General features: G+C 42.3%; 1 protein-coding gene across 1 annotated transcript; it reads right to left on the reverse strand.

Annotated features, from left to right (window-relative positions):
• Positions 1-1,272: 1,272 nt before the first annotated feature.
• PPM1F (protein phosphatase, Mg2+/Mn2+ dependent 1F) lies at positions 1,273-19,115 on the reverse strand. The gene is made up of 7 exons (XM_027689721.1): positions 18,715-19,115; positions 8,303-8,433; positions 6,671-6,870; positions 5,164-5,352; positions 3,881-4,024; positions 2,879-2,972; positions 1,273-1,776 (listed from the first exon to the last, which is right to left on the reverse strand). The coding sequence occupies exons 1-7, from the start codon at positions 19,113-19,115 to the stop codon at positions 1,403-1,405; spliced, it is 1,533 nt and encodes a 510-aa protein (XP_027545522.1). The 3' UTR covers positions 1,273-1,402.
• Positions 19,116-19,516: the final 401 nt, after the last annotated feature.

The following is a 19,516-nucleotide window of genomic DNA, read 5'->3' on the forward strand; positions in this document are numbered from 1 at the left end:
TTTGTGTTACTGAATTTTCTTGTGAAGGCCAGAAGTTACTTCTTTTTAAATGAAAGACATGGTGACTCAGATTGTTACTTTATGATTAACTCACTACAGCTTTTTGCACTGGGCAGGGAGTAATTCAAGTGAAGCTTTTACTGCAAACCACAACATTTGGCAACAATGAAAGACATGTTTTCTTGAAACCTAGTTACCGCTGCAATAATTCACAAAACTGAAACATTTAAGTGCATTACTGAAATAAAAAAGTCACATTTTAAAAACAGTAAAAGCTAGCTTATCATGTGATAGGCAGCCAGCAATCCTTGGGTGAAATATTTAAGGCACTTGAGGGTAGTCGGTTTTTTTATACCAGATAATAAACACAGAGCCACTTTAAAATTCCAGTTTAAATAAAAACCACAACAAAATAAAGTAACACTGCAAAACATTCCTCCAACTGTAAAGTTCAGAAAATTAACAAAACTACTTACAATAAAAATAAAATTCTCCTTTGTTATAGTACACAAAATAGTGGCAGGAAGAGCACATTTACCTGCTTGAGCACACATACTGTGAAGATCTCTCTCAAATACAACCTGAGGGGTCCTTTCTTTTCAGGTTGCAAAACAGCCAATAAAGCATGTTTGTTAGGGAGAATAATCCACTGCAGTTAAATATCAGGTTCCAGTTTATAAACCAGAGCATCACAGAAAGCAGTTCATTTTCTATCATTTTCCTTGGGATTTTTCTAGTTAGCTTTCCTGCTCTTTTTCTGGAGCATCCAGTTTTCATTTTCTGCTCTCCATACCCACAAAATTAAATGTTTCTGTTTGAATAAAGAGGCTGCACCATTCTTGTAATATCACCTTTGGTACAAACCAAAGGCACCTTACACAGCACTCTGGTCACCCAGTCCCTCACACAACAAGCATGTTCCTACAGAACACACACAGGAAGAAGTTTTCTGTGATGGGAACAGCTTCTCCCCTCCAACCTCCAAAGTAACATTACAATTAAATACAACATAGAGTGTTCTTTCTAAGCACTAATTTAAATTTTCACTCAGCATTCGTAAACAGGTATTCTTACCCATTAGCTTATACATATTATGGTTTCTTACCACTTCCAAGGTAGAGGGATATGACCAGCAGCCCTGGGACACACTTTAGTGTCTGCTCCCAGAGATGAAATAACTGTACAAACCTCCACATCTGCTCAGTGTTTTTTGAAGGGAGGAGGAAGGAAGGAAGGAAAAGACAAATGGGAACATAGTAAAAAGGGCCTTGCCTTTCTGTTCCATGTTTGTCCATTTGTCATTTTTTCCTGATACATTTTGCCTACTGTATTAGAGGCTTCTTCAGTGGAAAGTAGTTCCTTATGTGAATTTATCTGAACATTCTGGACTAAACAGACTCTGTCACTGTGTGGTTGCTGGCTTGCAGCCGAGGAAATTAAAGGGTGAGCTCTGAGCATCATCATCAGCCCCAAGGCTCTTCGAGTCTCTGAGACAGTCTGCCAAGATGTCCTGAGGATGCCTCAAGAACACCACTAGAACAGTGATGTTGTCACTGGATCCGTTCTCCTTGGCAGCAGCCACCAGTCTTTCTGCTGCTTTGAGCCCCTCTCCTTTGGTCTGCATTAAGTGGTCCAGGATCAAGTCTACAACCTCATTGGGCTTGATGGCATCAAAGAATCCATCACAGGCCAGGAGCAAGTAATCTTCTGAACCAGTCAGCTCAAAGGAAGCTCCATCTGCATCCCCAGAGATATAGGGCTTCTGGCATATGTCACCTGAGACAAGCAATCAAAACAAAGGCTTTATTACTTCAAATGTAAACAGGTACTTCTTCACCCACCAATTGCTTTTACCATCCTCAAGGACAGCCAGATCATATTCCAGAGGTACCTGATGCAGGATAAGAGTAGTCAAAAGCTATGGAATAAGCATGGAAGACCTTTGTTTCTTTAAGAACACTTGGAATCTACCTAAATCCAGTGGGTTGCTTTAATTTATGCTTTCCTAATTTTGCAGGGAAACTAAAGAAATTGTTACTACGTTTTTTCTCTCAGAAATATATTTGTGCAAGGAGATGGTAAGGCCTTCATTTTGCAGGTGTGCCTCTTATACAGCCTTCATCATGCTATGAAAATAAGATTTTTCTTAGCTATACAGATATACAGCACAATGTCATCAGAATCTGTGTTTAGTTCATCAGTTTTATATGGATATACCTAGTAAATATGGGTTGCTACCGATCTAAATAGTATTAATGCAAATTTATACTAATTTGCTTCCACTCATACATTACAGTTATCTACTGTATTCCCCATGTTTTTTTCTCTTTTTTTGTCCTAATCGGTTAATAGCAAAGTAAGCTTATTTAATAAGATTCTGGAATACTAAAATTAAAATACTCTAAATTGCTGGATATGTGTGATTTGAAAGAGAAAGATCCGCAGTCAAGGAGGAAGATACATTCATATTAAAGTGGACAAACTCCCCCACAAAGCAGATATTCGGGCACATAAAGAAGAATAGATAAACATTTATTGCTTCATCCACTTTTACAAATTAAATGCTACGCATTTGTCAAACTACTATAAAACACCACAGTATCAAAGGCATTTATAAGAAGTAAAAAGCTTAGAAGTAGAAAAGAATTAGGATTATCATGGCTAGTATGTAAAATAAAAGAATACCCTATGCTCATGGTAAAACCAATAACATGATGTACCTGCAGGCCATGTAAGTCCTATAGTTTGCCTTATGGGAAAGACAGTAAGAGTCGTTTATTATGTGGTTGATGCTGAGCAAAATACCATTTGCAATCTCAGGTGGTGTATTTCAATCAAATATAATCTGACATTGACTAATTCTTATGTTTTTTCTTACCAATTGCTCTGGAAACAGCCAAGGTACCATTAACCCGCCAGCAGTCCATGTAGGTTACACAGCCACCCAGAGTCTCAATCCGTGCTCTCTCATCCTGAAAAACAGTGGAATACATTTTTTATGCTGTTTCAGCTTCTGTATTTCTACTGTGAATACAGTAAGCACACATAGCAGAATCTACTGCAGAAACATGCACACAGGGTTACTGGAAACAAACCAATTCTTCCCAACCATGCTATGGCCTGGCCACAAAAAAGCAGAATTCTTAAGTTTCTGTATTGTCATGATCTTTCCCACATGGATGAGTACTCTTTCCTGACACTTCTTGCCATCCCATACAGCAATTGGGTAAATATATTTGGAATGAAATACAAGATAACTAGGCAAAGTAACAATAGCATTTGCCTTGATACTTCCTTAACTACTCAGTTACTACAAATATTTATGCAATGAAGGCAAAGGGTCATGCAATGCCAGCTAAACTTGCAAGGGCTCCATCCAATTTCATGTAATAAAATATCTGGCTATTTAAAACAGATAGGAAATGCAATACACTTTAAGCCAGTTAGGTCAGTAGATTAGTGTTAGCTTCTCACTGACAGTACTGCATACTATGAAAGACTTGCATTATGATAACATTTTAAATAGCTATTAATCTCAAAATAGTAAGTTATTTTGAAATAGGCAGATTTAAATTCACACACACACACAAAAATCCTGTAAAAGTCTTTAATTACTACAAATTTCGAACAGACAGTCTGAGCAGGAACTGAAGTCAGGACTACCAGTACCATCAGTACTTTCAAGCAGGCAAGGTGTAGGAATCACCTTGTCAAGACACAGGAGTGTATGCAAAAAAAAATTGTTCATTCTCCAGATCCTCTCATACAATATATGTAATTATTTAAAGCACCAAACACTTAACAAGGCTTGATTCCAAAAGGTTTCACGAGAGATTGTGACAACACACACTTAGGAGAAAAATTAACCAGTCAGACTTACTTCTCTTTCTGGTTTGTGAGGTTCCATTAATGTCACAGCTTTCCCCTGCTGCACCAGCATCACCTGTGAGTCTCCCAGCCATGCTATGTGCAGCTCGTTCCCTACAATCAACGCAGATACACCTGTTGTGCCACTCCGCAGCTTCTACAGAAGGAAACAGGGATGGCTGGTGAACATTCAACACGCCCTACTAGGATATATGGCAATATTGAAAACTTAGGTTTAATCACACTAAATGCAGCAGAGTAGACCTGCCAATCCTAATTCAGGTACGTGAAAAAAAGGTACATGATAGTAGACAAAGTTGAAATAAACTGTTTATAAATATATTTTCTAGCATGCAGGTGGTTAATACAGCCTCTGTTATGTTCTTCTTTCTCTGCTATTAATTCCAAAACTGATCTAGGAGAATAAGAGCTCTATTGTTTAAAACACAGAGATACGGAAAAGCAAGAGGATCTGAATTTCAGTATTATGAACACTTCACAAACACACACAGGTCTCTCCAATCTCTTTCACATCTTCCACTCTAACACTAGAAACTACAGCCACCTTGCTCCACATACATCCCTTTATCCTTGGGTATTTAAATAAGAACGTCAACAAAGGAAAGAATCTAACTGTCCTAGATAAGTGATTCACACCTCATGGAGATGCTGGTCCCTCTTTTGTACCTAACTGACAGATTAACCATGAATACTTCCATATACTGCCATAATAAAAGAGTTCTCAAATTGTGTAATAAACCATCCTCCCGCTACATAGATTTGAAGAAAGAATGTTCATCGTACCAACTTGATTCAAAGCTGATCAATAAGTTTAATGAACTGAAGAGTCTGATTTAAATAATAGAACTCTTTTTTCACTTACAACCACCTGTGACACTAATGGTGGCACAGGAAAGAGGAAGATAGCGACCATATTATAAGGAAGAGCGAAATATCTTTTCCAGATAAGAGGTAGAAAAATAGAGCATCTAGAGGCTCCCCAGTTTAGGCAAAGAGGCAGCAGTGTTCTCTCAAATAATGGGTATGTCAGAACCATTTAAACCACTTTAACACCTCTTTTCAATTACTCATCTTGAACTTTCAAGCACTGTCATTTTGATTTTCCTCAAAATAAGAAATAAGTTGATCAAAGAAAACCTTTACACGTAGCATAATTTCATAAAGAAGCCGGTGATTCAAAGAAACTGTACTGTCAGAATTTTCTGGATAATACCATGTTGTCCAACAGTTCTCAGTGTTACTTAAATACAATGGAATTAATCTCTACCCACTCACCTCTCTTTTGGCTTTGAAAAGAAACATTTCATCTGTTTTCTGGAAAGAGCATTTCAAGGCCTCAGCTGGATTCTTAACAATCTCTTCATGTAACCCAACGTTTACATGTAAATGAGTTGCTGAGTAATTGGCAGCATCCACTCCACCATGACCATCAAACACCGCAAAGTAAGCACGGTCAACACCATCCTTTTGCAGGGAGGGAGAGAGGAGAAGATACATTCATGTTCAAAAAAAATTCAGCTCGCAGACTGGTACCAACAAGCAAAGATTTCTTATTCTGGGCTTTCTTTCACACAAACAGTAATTTAAATCCGTTTACACACGTACAAAATGGATAAAATGGGTACTTTGCAAGGGAATTACTTTTCTTTGTTTACTGGTAGTCACTTAATGCCCTTGAACACAACCTGGAATTGAAACAGCAGATGGCTGGTTATGTAGTCCTACAGCAGTTTCATTAATTGTTATTTATGGTACTTACACAACTGCTGTTCTCCCCCCTTCTGTTCTTAATGTCATTGAATGGTTTGGGTTGGAAGGGACCCTACAGTCTCATTCCAGCCCCTCTGCCATGGACAGGGACACCTACCACTAGCCCAGGTTGCTCCAAGCCCCATCCAACTTGGCCTTGAACACGTCCAGGGATGGGGCAGCCACAGCTTCTCTGGGCAACCTGTGCCAGGGCCTCCCCACCCTCACAGTAAAGAATTTCTTCTTAACATCTCACTTAAATCAACACTCTTTCAGTTTAAAACCACTCCTCCTTTTCTTGTCACTACATACCTTGTAAAAAGCCCCTCTCCTGCAACCCTTTACACCCTGGAAGGTGCTCAAAGGGCTCCCCAGAATCTTCTCTTCTCCAGGCTGACCAACCCCAGCTGTCTCAACCTGTCTTCACAGGAGAAGTGCTCCTGCACTCTCATCATCTTTGTGGCCTCCTCTGCACTCACTCCAGTAGGTCCATCTCATTTTTTTGTTGTGGGTCCCAGAGTTGGATGCAGCACTTCAGGTGGGGTGTCACAAAGACAGAGCAGAGGGGCAGAATCCCTTCCCTTGACCTGCTGCCCATGCTGCTTTGGATGCAGCCCAGGGCATGTTTGGCTTTATGGGTAGCAGGTACACACCACTGGGTCACTCTGAGCTTCTCATCCAACACCCCCAGGTCCTTCTCCCCAGGGCTGCTCTCAATAAATATCTAAGTTGTGTCAGTCACAACAACATTGTAACTCCAGCAACATAACACTAGGTGAACTTCCCATCTCCCTGTATCACTCATGACATGAAACCCAAAGTCACAAGATCCTCCCTGTATCACTTCTTTATCAGGGCAGCAGTTGGCCCCCAGCAATCTGAGTCACTGAGTCCCTGCTCCAGCACAGACATGATAAATAACTTGTGGCAACAAATCTTTGCCATTTCACAGGCCATCCATCACTAGGCCATTGTATTTACAGCAATGTTGAAAAGCTACCCAACCAGCCTCCCCAGCTGTGTCCAGACTTACTGATAAACCAAAGAGCTGGTTGAACTCTGGGAGCAGAACGTGGCGATCCTCCATTTTCCGTCGAGTGTTACGGATGGCGTGAATGGAAATGAGCAGGAACCGCTCCAGGGGTCTCAGGGATGGCAACTGCTTGTGCCACTCAGAGCAAATGTCCCGAAGCTTGTTAAAGAAGCAGCGCTGCAGCGACTCCCCATCCAGCACTGACAGCACAAAGACAAAACAGTCAGTGCTGTGCCCTGGCTTCCTACATTACCCCATTTTTTGGCCTGTCTTTCCTTCAAATTTCTTTCCTTACAGCTACATACACACATCCAGCACTCTGTCTGTATAGGCTCTGCAAGAATTAAAATGGGGTCCTGAGAGGAAGTTGCAATGGTAACTAGGATGACATCAAGGATAATAGCAGCTTCATTACTTGCTAGTTCTCTTTCAAAACAGAGGCTTATCAAGTAGGTACAAAATCGTAGAGACCCAAAAGTCAGTCTGGCATATTAGACAAATGTTATCATTATGTAAGTGAAATTAATAAGATATAGTGGTAGGAGTTTCTCCCTACTGAAAAAAAAAAAGAAAAGGAAATAATCAAGTGTTCAGAAAAGCCTTCAAGATGATATTGCTGTTGTCTTGGACACAAGGGTTGAAAAACCATTAGCCTGGCTTTGGGTCGGTTTATGAACCACCTCCACTGAAACAACAAGGAAGTCTGAGAATGTTTTGCCATTTCTGACTTGGAGGTAGGTGCCGAAACAGGCTCCGGGAAGCAGCGTATCCTGGCCATTGCAGCACTTTGCTTGGAGCATCCTCTGGGGCACACTGAACTGCCTTTCAAGCCATCCCAGGGAAATGGAAGGGCCAGTATTTCCCCTTTCAGGACAGACTAGTTTGTCTAAGACATCTCTCCTCCATTTTTATCTTGGCTCTACCTGCATCCTGCTCCATTTAAATTCTTGGCACTGGAACTGAAGGTTTGGAGAAGTCTAATGTTAAACACTTCAGCATGTAAATTCAGGAGGACCATCTGTTACACGAGGCTCAGTCACCAAGGTCTGTTTTCTCTCTAGTTCACTCAGGAGAAAATGCAGGTATCAGACATAGGTTCTTCTTCCCTCAGCATCCCATCTTTATAGGGAGGGTGGCAAGAGAAGAAATCATTGATCAGGACAGTGACTATTGAGAAACTTGCCAAGAGAAAAATCTGAAGTTTCAAGATGTTCAAGTTGTGGAACACCAGAGGTCCCAAAATCTGGTTCCCAAGGCAAAAGCAAGATGGTTTATATGGATGAATTTAAGGTGTTGGCGTGGCTGCATATCAGCAACTGTGAAGATGCCACTGTCAAAACATGGGAGTCTTAGCTAAGGTCAGCCTACCAATGAGAAAAGGGCACTCTCTTCCTTTTGCAGAAAGCCAACCCACACGATCAGTCCAGGGCTCCAGACATCGCGTTTGCATGTTGCCCACAAAACTAGCACAGCTTCCTTTCATCCCACAGATACCCAGCAGAAGCAAATAAAGTTCTGCTCACTGCTGCTTGCCAGGCAGCCTAACCAAATAATCTGGGAAACATTTCAAAACACTGAGGTCTTCTGACAGACAGCCTCTGGGAAAACCACAGATGGAAAGAGTATACTTACAGGTGAACCTTTCCTCATCTCCTTCTCCCTCTGTTTCCACATTTTGCAGCTTAAATTCAGTCAAGTCTGTTTGGAGAACTTCATCAACGGCAGCATGGATCAACGATGCTGCAAGAAGTGGTGAAACACCTCTGCTGGTAAGAAAAGGAAGGGAAAGCAAAAGAGTGCATTAGTTTAAACTGAGCTACAACCTCACTGTGTATGGCTGGTGACCTCAGAAATTAGAGAACTTACACACAGTAATTCCAACTTCATTAGTAAACTAGTAGAGGAAACCATATGTTCAATATTTATGCATACAAATCTTTAGTAAGATCCTCAGTTAGACAACTGCTTTCTCAAGAAGGCAAAGAGGAAGAAGCATATGAATCACGTTTTCAAACTGTTTCCTCGCACTCCAGTCACAGATGGTACCTCCTTCTCTTGAGCTCTCAGATGGGAACTGCTACCTTCAATTCCAGTCTCTGAACACAAACACTTTGTCTTTACTCACTACACAGCGTTTCTTGTTTGCAGTCCCACAGTATCAAGATCTCTGTATTGTGGTACATGCAAATCTCCGAAAAGGTTACTTCAGACTCCTCTTCACAAGAAAAGTCCTGCTTAGTGCTAACCTAACCTACAGCCTCGTTCAGTCTCTCCTCCCTGTAAGCTCCCCAAAGAAATCACCCAGGAAGAAGGCACAAAGAGTCTGCACTGGGGACTAGGACAAAAAGAGACTCCAAGACTTGTGGGTCAGATGAAGCTTTTGGGTAAGCATCTAGAAGACAATAATGCTACACAATCTACTCACTTTCTCCTGCATACTGAATGTTTTATTCAAGCTTTATAGGAAGCACACAATTGCTACAATGCCTTTGAACCTGTAAACAAGTAAGTCCCATCTAACTTTAAAATGGGGCTACTAGAAAATAACTCTCTTATATTCACTATATTCCCATGGCAAGCACTAACAACTACAGTACATAACACACATTCCACCCATTTTCTATGAGCACAGTGAACATCCATAAAAAGCATTTTATCCATTGTTCATGGAGTGTTTGATTCCCACAAAATATCAAATTATACAGCCAAAGCAAATACCACCTTGTCAAGGACAAGACATTGTTTTGCCAGGAAACAGTTCAAAAGTCCTACATAAAACTGGTTTGCTGCAGAGGATGAAATGGAGGAAGCAACTGGTGTGTGCAGATGTTGCACAGCGATGACTAGTTTGTGTGTATACAGCAGGGCAGGGAGGGGAAGACTGCGAGGTTTCAGAGGTTTTAGACCTCAGTGACAACAAGCTGAAATGCGTTTTGCCATTGTGTTTCTGAAAGAGAGGCCTTGTCACATCCTCCCAGCCCTGTACGAGTACCTCCCGTGGCAGCAAACAGAAAGCATTGTGTTAGTCAGCAGGCTGCTAACAGCCCTGCTTTATGCTCCGCGTTCTGTGGCACTGACGTCCTCCTTTAATGAGTTATTTCGGTACTTCAAATAGATGGCAATGTGTTTGCAGCCCTTTCAGTGCTAGCTGCAGTCATGTCACATCAAGGGAAAACAGAAAGTGGCTTTTTATTTCTTTTTAACGGCTAATAAGTTTAGGGGAGTCAGTTCCTTTCCTAGCCTAGTTAAAGTAACAATGCCTGCTTATAATCACTGACACTGATAGACAACCTTTTAAAAGGTCAGGCAAGAAATACATCCAAAAGGGATATGTCAACTCCTCCCTCCCCCAAAATCCTGCTTCCTGTTTTTGTTTGTATAGGGGAAAAAGAAAGGAATACGAAAAAATAAGCCCCACAAACAATGTCAGATGTGTAGCTGACGCTGCTGAAAGTCAGAAGCTTTAGTCAAAGCAGGTTTCAGCTCCAAGAGCAGAGACAAAAAATATTAAGTGAAGCAGCTATGAATGTAAATGCACAGTGAGAGCCACAGCTTCGTCATCTTCAGGATTTCTCTGCTATGCTGGAGCTAAAAAAAAAAAAATCAAATCTAGCCTGGGTTTCCAGTTCAGCATCAGAAGAGGGCTTATTACTTTGATTTTAAACTTCATAGATTTATGCATTCCAGAGTCCTGACTTGCAGAATCGGGTCCATAAAAAGCAGCTTAAACAACAGGCAATCTCCTAAGTGCTATAATTCAAAAGTCCTGTACAAACCTCTGCTTACAGGATGCCTGTAACAAAGAAAAAGTTTACAAGTTATTATGTCACATCCTTCAACTTTATCCAGTTGCCACCCAGTTCCTAAAAAGGAAATTCAGAGATTCCCCAGTACTGATACACTTCATTCAGCTTTGCTTCCTGTGCATTTCCTCCTCCTCCATAGTTCTGTAAATCTATAAAAAAATGCTTGTTTATTGGGATTTTGCCATGCAGTCAACAACAACATGGAACAGTTGATTCTGACACACTGAACTAAAAAGGTGGGGTCATTTTTCAGACCTTTATCTTTTGTCAATGTCAATTCTGAACAGAACATATTTGTGATTTCTTTGTAAGTTTTTTATTATAGCACTGCCATATTGGTAAGACTGTTTTTTACTCCAGCTCAGGTAAGTGGAGCTGCAAGGAATGGCATCTTTCATTCAGGTTCAGTGTTTACCAGTTCTGAGACTTCAAGAGTTAATAAAATATGTGATTAAAAAAGAGTAAGAACTGCTGCTTTAGTTGAGAGCTACAAGGTCTCACTTGGCTGGAGAATATCTGGAAGCAGCCACAGTACCTACAGCAACGAGGGCAAAAGCAGAAGCCCACTGCAACTACCATAGCACACTTCAAACCTTTTCTGTAAGCAAAGAAGAATGTCACCTATTGTTAAAATCTTCCTTTCAAAGAAGCCCAAGACACCTGGGTGATGAGCTGAACCAAGCATAATTTAATCTTCATGATTCAGAAGGAATACTGTAGCTGTTTCCTAAGTGGGAAAGCAAATGTGTTGGGAAGAAGAGGGCAGCTGGTGGGGTGTGTTACGTGCAAAGAGAGTCTTAGAAGAAGCATGTGTCAGCCCCCTTTCTATGGCACATACAATACTAATTACCCAGCCCCAGCACAGGCTGGTAGTAAACAGACTTTGAATTCCTTTGCCACAGGCTATTTCTTTGCTAACAAAAAGGGTGTGTTTTGACCACAAAAAAAAAAATAAAAAAGAATTAAAGCATGTTGTAACAGTGTAGATGAGGCAGGGTAGCTTCACCAGCAGCTGAAGCCAGATTGGCAGGGGTTGGAGCATGGAGTTCATATCCTCCAGCCACTCATGGTAAAATACAAGCCTCATTTCAAAAACCCAAGTAAGTGGTAAGTTAAAGAGTAAAGCAAGACTTAGGCCAATAAAGGGCACAAATTTATATGCCATGCTTCTCCTTCAAAGATTCCAGACTACTGGACACACACAGTACTGGTAAAAGGAGCATGCAGAGCTCCTGTTGATATACATACCTTTGGGCCAAAACAAAGCTACACATGGAAGTAGAAAGCAATGACTGTATTTTGCATACTTCATATTTGGCATGAGTTACAGAACAGAACTTACTCCTCTTCTTGTACACCTTGTTTCTCTTCTGCAATACAATTCAGCTCTCTATTTTATTTCGCTTGAGAAGACCGGCTGTCATGCCATCACAGCCACAGTGTAATCACGTATGTGAGTCAAACATAAGACTGTTACTGACTCCTTACATACCAGTCTTCAGAAAGAAAAAACAGAATATAAACACGTTCCTTTGGAAAGCAGAAACCCAACAAGATCACTTTGCATTTGATTCTATTTGAGTCATTCAATCCCCCGTACACCTGCAGTGAGTGTTGCAAACAAGTCACTAGTTCAAAGGTGCTCCTACCTCTTCTTCCCCTCAAATTTAAGAGGGTATACTCAGAAGCCTCCGGCAAACAGCTTTGCGGGTAAGGGGGAAGCATCCAGAGCATCAAAGTCAGGCCAGAACCTCAACTACAACTGGACTTTTTACAAAGGCTTGAAAAGAGCTGACAGAGCTCCTGCTGTGCTCCCTGCCTGCAGTTCACAGCAGCTTTGAGGACACAGAGCAGTGCAGCAGATGGCAGATTCCAAACAGCTGCTCCTCAGCACTGGGAGCAGAGATCTGAGCTCTGTGTCACCCGGTGGAGGGTGGCACAAGCCTCTCCAGGACAGGCCAAACACCCTGTGTTAGCACAAAGCCTTCTACATTTTTTTTTTTGGAAGGAAAAGAATTCAGATCCTCCCACCCCAAATACACACGTTCTCCCACAGTACTGTCAGGGAATCTGCTCATAGAAAGCGAAGCACAAGAGATTACCAACTGTATTGGCCAAGTATTGATCACTTGTCATCTTTCAAATTACAAAAGAAAAAAAAAAAAGAAAAAAGTTACATGATGATGTTTCTAGATATTATTACCAAAGTCACGGCAACAAAGCAGTAATGGTACTGCAGGCCAGAATACCACTGCATGAGCCTCTTCTCCTCTCAGAGTGTGCATATACATATATATGCATATGTTGGGGAAAAAGAAGTGCTATATCTGCTGGCACAAGCTTGTCACAGAAGTCAGCTGCAGCTGCTGTATATTTGAGGGACGATACATTTGTGCACATATTTGCTACAGAGGCTCTCTAACACCAGAAGATCACACATGGTACAACTCTGCCAGTAAAGCAAAGTCACTGTGGACTCAGTGTGTGTTTCTAGCACGTTACAGCTCTATCAGCAGTGGGTTTAGAGCAGATCTGCAAATGCCAGCAGTTCTCTAGAAAGTGAAAGATCCTCTCACACTGCCAAAATAATAGCAGGTCACAAGGTTTCTCATAAACAAAAGCTGCTTGTATTCACTATTTTCTCCCCAATCTGCTACTTTTATTTCCCTCTCTCTTTTTATTCTTATAATCAACTACAGAATGTTTCCACTCAAGCAGCATTAGTATTTATTAGAGCAGCACTCACAGTTCCCAGGGTGATGATGACTAGGAAAGTACAAATATATATATACATATATATATATCTCCATCAAGGAGAGAACATCTGACATCCTAAAATGCACAGAAAGTTGTTTCTTGTATTAATGACATTAGGTCTTTAAAGGAGATGAACAAGATAGAATCAAAACACATACATAAACAATGCCACACAGAGAATTTCCATCTCTTATGTTTACACGAAGCAGGGCTTTTTCAGCTTTTCTTATGAAACTATGAGAAGCAGCAGCTTTAGAATCTAGAATCCATCTGTTCAGGCCCTTCAGTCATCACTGAACAGTTTTTATAGAAAATGTGCAACAGAGAGTCACCTGCTATTTCCATTTCATTCTCAGCAGGAAGAAAAACCACACAGCAGAACAGGAGAGGTTTAATTCCACAAAAGCCACTTGTCAATTAAGCCCTAAACATGTTGTTTCAAAATCGGGTATTTCTTATTTTGATATCCAATTCAAACAACAACAGAAAGGGTGTTTCACAAATGTTACGAGAGCAAAATATGAAAGCTTTGGAAGACAATTTCAGTTTTCCAAGTAGAACCAAAGAAAATGATTTAAACACCAGCAAGCCAGCCCTGAAAGTTTCCTCATTGTTAAAAATTTGATTTTTTTTCCCAGCATTTCATCAAGTCTTTTCTTTCTTGAATTGCAGGTGTCCCCACCCACATGCTTTTTTTTTTAAAGGCAAAGTGATTCTTTCACAAAATTACTATTGAGAGTATCTTGTAACTGGGAAAACTCCCTGAGAGTTTTGAATTAAGAAACACACATTGATCACAAAATTAACAGTTTATCCAGCCTCTCTGTACTGTTGAAGGCAGGACAGAGCTGCCAAAACCTTTACTATCCAGACACAGGTATAGTGTGGGATGCACATCATTTCTCCCAAGCTGTGTATGATCCTGCCATCAGCTTCAGCAGCAGCAGTGGACAAACTGCACACAACAGAACACAAGCTAGTTTTGGTCACCACCCAAAATTACCAGAGCCAGTTTGTTAACCCTTTGTCCAATTAACTAATAAATAGCAGAAGTGCCACATTCCTCTTACACATTAACTTTATCAAAGCTAGGAAAAACTGTAACATTGTTAATCACAAACCAGTGAGAGAGCTGGTGTTCCAAAGCAGGTTGTTTCTGATAAACCCACATTTGCTTCTGCTACGGAGCACAACTGGTTCCATGGAAACTAGAAGGTTTGTTTGCAGGCAATCCCACCTAACATTCACTGTCTTGTCTGAAGTGAACAGTGACACTGCAAACATGTTCCCAGCAATGAGAAGTATTAATACATTACACTAAATAGTGTAAATTAGGAAAAAGGAAATATTTATTAAAAGCAGGGGTCACAGTAAACAGGGGATTAGTAGTTTTCACAGAGGAAAGGACTAAAAAGAGTTTTAAGAAGAGACTGGGGAAATAAGAAGCAAGATAAAATTTCTTTTCTCCCTCTTCATGCTCACATCATGTACAAACATCAAAACATCAAAATATCAGAATTGCTGAATTAACTACTCTAAAAGAAGGGAAATGCTGAAAATAAAGATGCTAGGACCACACCTTGGGTGTGAGTGCTACAGTGTAAAACACAGACACAAAACAGGATGCTGAGGCAACACAGCAGATCCTTTGGGAGGGGGCAGAACAGGAAGCTCAAGTCTCCCAACTGTTTGCTATTGTAGCAAAGCTCCTCAAACAGGAAGGCTGCAGGAATTTCACATTGTTCCTCGGATATGCCACAGGATGGCCATACAAGTTTCAGGTCCTATCAAGGGGAAGAAGAAATATCTATATTTGGAGGTCTGATTTTATCTCATGTTCTGTTCCAGTGCAAGTCAGGAATGTTTCAGGTTGATTTCTAAAGCTTTGTAAGTAACTAATGGACTATTCAGTCACATTGACCTGTTTCTACAGACTGTTGGAACACACAGCTCTTACCCAAAAGTGTATGTTAATTAAAATTCCACAAAACAAGATCACTAAATCTGCCCCAATTCTTCAGAATTTTATGTACTGCAGTTAGGAGCAGGCAGTTCCATTGATTTAAATGAATTATTTGAAGCAGAATACTGCAAAGCTTCAGTAGATTAGTGATTTAAGCACAAGGCCTGCCAGGGAGCAAAGGAGGTTTGCTGTCTTAGCTGGTGTTTGGCCATGGTAGCTGAGTTTGGAGAAGTTTGTTAAAATAATTCATTTTAGATTAGGACAGACATTCAGGGGTTAGTCTGACGTATCCAACTGCTTCCATGTAAAGAGATGTGTGCAGCCTTAGAGAAGCAACAGAATTCAGAGATTCCTTGTTGGACCTCACTGATGTTATTCCTTTGCCCATTCTCTTCTCAACAGCAATCCTGAGCAGTAGTGGAGGAACAATGTTCCTCATTGCAAAGACACAGAGGTTTGTGCCTTCAAGCAACTGGAAGAACAAGCTTAACATCACCATATGTTACCTCATGAGCCAAGGATATTAGCTCAGGCCCTTCAGGGCATGACCCACACATCTGTGCATATGTGAATGAAGTACCTGACAACACAGAAATGAGAAGCAGAACAGCAGAACTGTGTGTCAAACTTGATTCCCAATAACGCTTTGATCTACAGAAAAATCCTTCATCCTTGCTAATCACCATGTAAAATACATTCTGTGATGCTGGAGTGTTAGAGAAATGAAGGAAATACACTGAGGAAATACAGGACAAGCATCAATGCCAGCAGTCAGTGAGGTACATCCAATAACATCTTCATAGTGATAAATCTCTTAGATCAACACTGTGATATTTGAAGGCGAGTATTTTCCATTGAGCTGCCACCCATGTGTTTGGGATGCTGCTGTCACAGCCTGCAACAGGAGATCACTGGATCTAAACTACAGTGACCTCTCATGAGGTCACTAATCTGGCACCACTTCTGTATCTTCAACAACTTTATACAGACATTTAAATGTCTTCTAAGTGTCATCCCCTCCTTTAATTTTCCTATTTCTTAAAATCTTCAACATCCTTCTTTCTCTTATCCCCTTCTTATTTCCTCACCTATTTTATTGAGGATTTCGGGGATTCACATCAACTGAAAAGTTTATTTAACCTTCAAAGCTGCATTTTGAGTTGATCCACAGTAGCAAACATGGGAAAGAAAATGCAATGTTTGGCAATTTCTCACACAATCAGACTTCAGTTTTAGTTCCTAATTACACAGTTTATAAGAAGAAGGCCGCTAATTTCAAAACACCAGATTTCTGTCTTGGCCTTAGGCTGTACCAGTCTTTTGCTGCACACATAAGAACTTAGCCTACCCAACAGGAAAATGTAGCCTTTCTGCATCTGCAAAATGGGGTTTCATTGTCATAGGAGTCCAAAACTGAGCTATAATTCTGCGGGGATTTCCCTATATTTGACACTTCAGGTATACTACACTATACCCAAACACATGGCTTCACACACAGAGTTGCCTGCAGCCAGCCATGAGAATTCATAAAAATACTTTCCATATCTATTTCTTGTTTTCAATACATTTTGTGAAAAGAAGGATAAGTAAGTAGATTGCTGAATTTATATTCTGCTTTACTTTCTTTAGCTATCTTTCCTTTCCCTTTTTTTCTGTTGCCAGCTGAGGACTTGGGCAGCTCCAAAAAACAGGCTGTGTAACCTGAACTGGCTGCAGGGCAGGTATGTGAAAAATGCAGCTTCTGACACTGGCAGGCTCTGTGTGTAAACACCAGGAGTGATAGGTGAGGTGAAAGCACTGCATAACCAGCATGTCTCTCCTGTTTCCCCTTGTTGCTGTGCCCACCGAGAGCACAAGAGAATGTTAACAGATATGTAACTCAGAAATACTGATTTTTAAACCACTACATATGTTTGAATAACATATCCCATAATTCTACAGCTGTATACCCTCCTCTCTTAAAGAACTGCCTGGCCCACGTGGCAGAGGGGTTGCCATGTGATAAGTATTTGTTCAAGACTGGCATTACCCTATTCTCTAAAGCACTCACCCGGAACCACTCTTGCTCCACAGAGTTCAAAGATTCAGTACATGCAGTGAATTTGCAGTTTCACAGGGGAATGCGACAGCTGTGTTTTGTTCAAGAGCAATTTAGTCAAAGCACAACAAAGTAATGCAATAATCATCTGGGTCTTTTTAAACTACAGCTTAAAAAAAATCATATTTTTGGTATGCATTTCTTATCTTCAGGTTTAGGTACACCATTTAACTGAGTGATATGTTCAGAGCATCTCTGTAATATAAAGCAAAGGAGTAACTTGATTGTTTAAGGCAATTTAAATATTTAAAAATCACCTATACACTTTCAACAACAACAACAAAAAATCTATCTGGTGTTTATAAACTCACCAAATGGTAGTTAGAGAGACAAGTAATTCAAACCGTGTTTTCTATCTATCAAATTCCACTAGTAACCAGGTAACATTCAGCATATACCTAACCAGAACCAGTCTCCCTTCAATCCCTGACTTCACACTCCCATTACCACAGCACAGTCAGACCACTAAGATTCTTTTAGACCACCCACAACCCCTGTTATTGACTCTTACAACAGGTTAATGAAGCAGGCTGCGGTAGGAACTTTATAAAACCTGGAATGCACAGGCCCTACTGCTCAAGTGCTTCAGAAAGAGAGAAGAGTATAAGCAGACAAGGTTGGATCGAGACAACTTGTTCTCGATGAAGCAGTAACTTGCCAAAGGTAAGTCACATCCAAATTCTTAGTACTGTTAAAGTGTAAACCATTCAGGGTGAAGGTTATAAGAGGTGTCTCCCAGAGTCAGGGGATGACAGAGACACTACTGATGAGCAGCTGTGTGTTCCAGCAGTGGTGTGACTACACTCCTGAAGTTTTGAGAAAACATCCACTCGAGAAACCCACACAAGCACATCCCATTCCCCAGGCCTCAGGAGGGCCGAGGAGCTGAATATCCTTGTAGCTGCTTTGCTTCTTACCCCTGACAGCCCTGCGAGGCTGCAGCTCACAGACTCCCTCCCGGACTTTAAGCAGACCCACACAGGTGCCCTTAGGGGTTTGAATTCCCGCTATTGGTACTTCCACCACAAGAATCGCCCCATCGCGCTAATCGCAGGCTTGTAATTGAATCCCTCCTGCACCGGGAGCGGCAGAGGAATATTTCTGAAGCGCACACACAAATAATATTATAAAGGCACGGGGCTGAGGCGGCAGGCCTGTGACAGAAGCACGCTGTTAACAGTCACAAAAAGCAACTAAGGAGGGTAGTAATAAATAAACAAATAAGTCTCCAAAGGTCTCCCATTCCCTGGGAGACGCCGGGGGCTCTCCCCCGCTTCAGGCGGGCCCCGCGTCAGGAGGAAGCGCCTCCCGCTCCTGCACCTGCTGCGGCGGGGCGGCCCCGCTGCCTCCCGCCCGCTGCCGGCGCTGCCCCCTGAGGGAGCCCGGCCGGAGCCCCCCGCCCGCACCGCCGCCCCCTCACCTGCCGTCCAACAGGCTCCTCGCCCGCTCGGCCAGCGCGCCGGGAACCTCGGCCCTGCTCAGGGCGCCGCTCCCCGCGGAGCTCCAGGGCAGCGGCTCGCCCGGGCCCAGCGGGGCCGGGAAGTCCCTGAGGAAGGAGCCGAGGGGAGCGGCGGACAGCGCCGGTGCCCGCGCCATGGCGGCGCCCGCTGAGGCGGCGGGGCGGGACCGGCTGGCGGCGCTCAGGGCCCTCAGGGCCGCGCGGGGCGGGGCCTCCGGGGCGGGGCCAGAAACCGCGTCTGGAACGCGGGGATGGAGCGCGGGGGTCCCGGTGCCGCGGGACAGACGGACGGACGGACGGACGGACGGGAGATTTCTCTGAGGACAGCTTCTGGTGCCCCTCTTCCCCGCACCATCTGCCATCAGAGAAGGGCTGAAAGCAGCAGAAAGGTGTTTCCCCGGGACACCTCTTCCTCGAGCTCTCCCGGTGCTCAGCCTCACAGAATATGCTGAGTTGGAACGGACCCATCAGGATCATCGAGTGCAAGTCCTGGCCCTGTGCAGGACACCCCAAGAATCACACCATGTGCCTGAGAGCGTTGTCCAAACGCTTCTTGAACGCAGACAGGCCTGGTGCTGTTACCACTGCCCTGGGGAGCCTGTTCCAGTGCCCGATCACACTTCGGGGGGAAGAAACGTTTTCTGGTATCCAACCTAAACTTCCCTTGACTGAACTTCATGACATTCCCTCGGGTCTGAAATCTGCCAGATCCTGTGAACGGCTCATCCTAAGCACTTGAAATTCCCAGCACTTTATTTCCACT

Source organism: Neopelma chrysocephalum, unplaced genomic scaffold (genome assembly GCF_003984885.1).
Source record: "Neopelma chrysocephalum unplaced genomic scaffold, ASM398488v2 Primary Assembly neopelma1_77, whole genome shotgun sequence".
Lineage (NCBI taxonomy): Eukaryota > Metazoa > Chordata > Aves > Passeriformes > Pipridae > Neopelma > Neopelma chrysocephalum.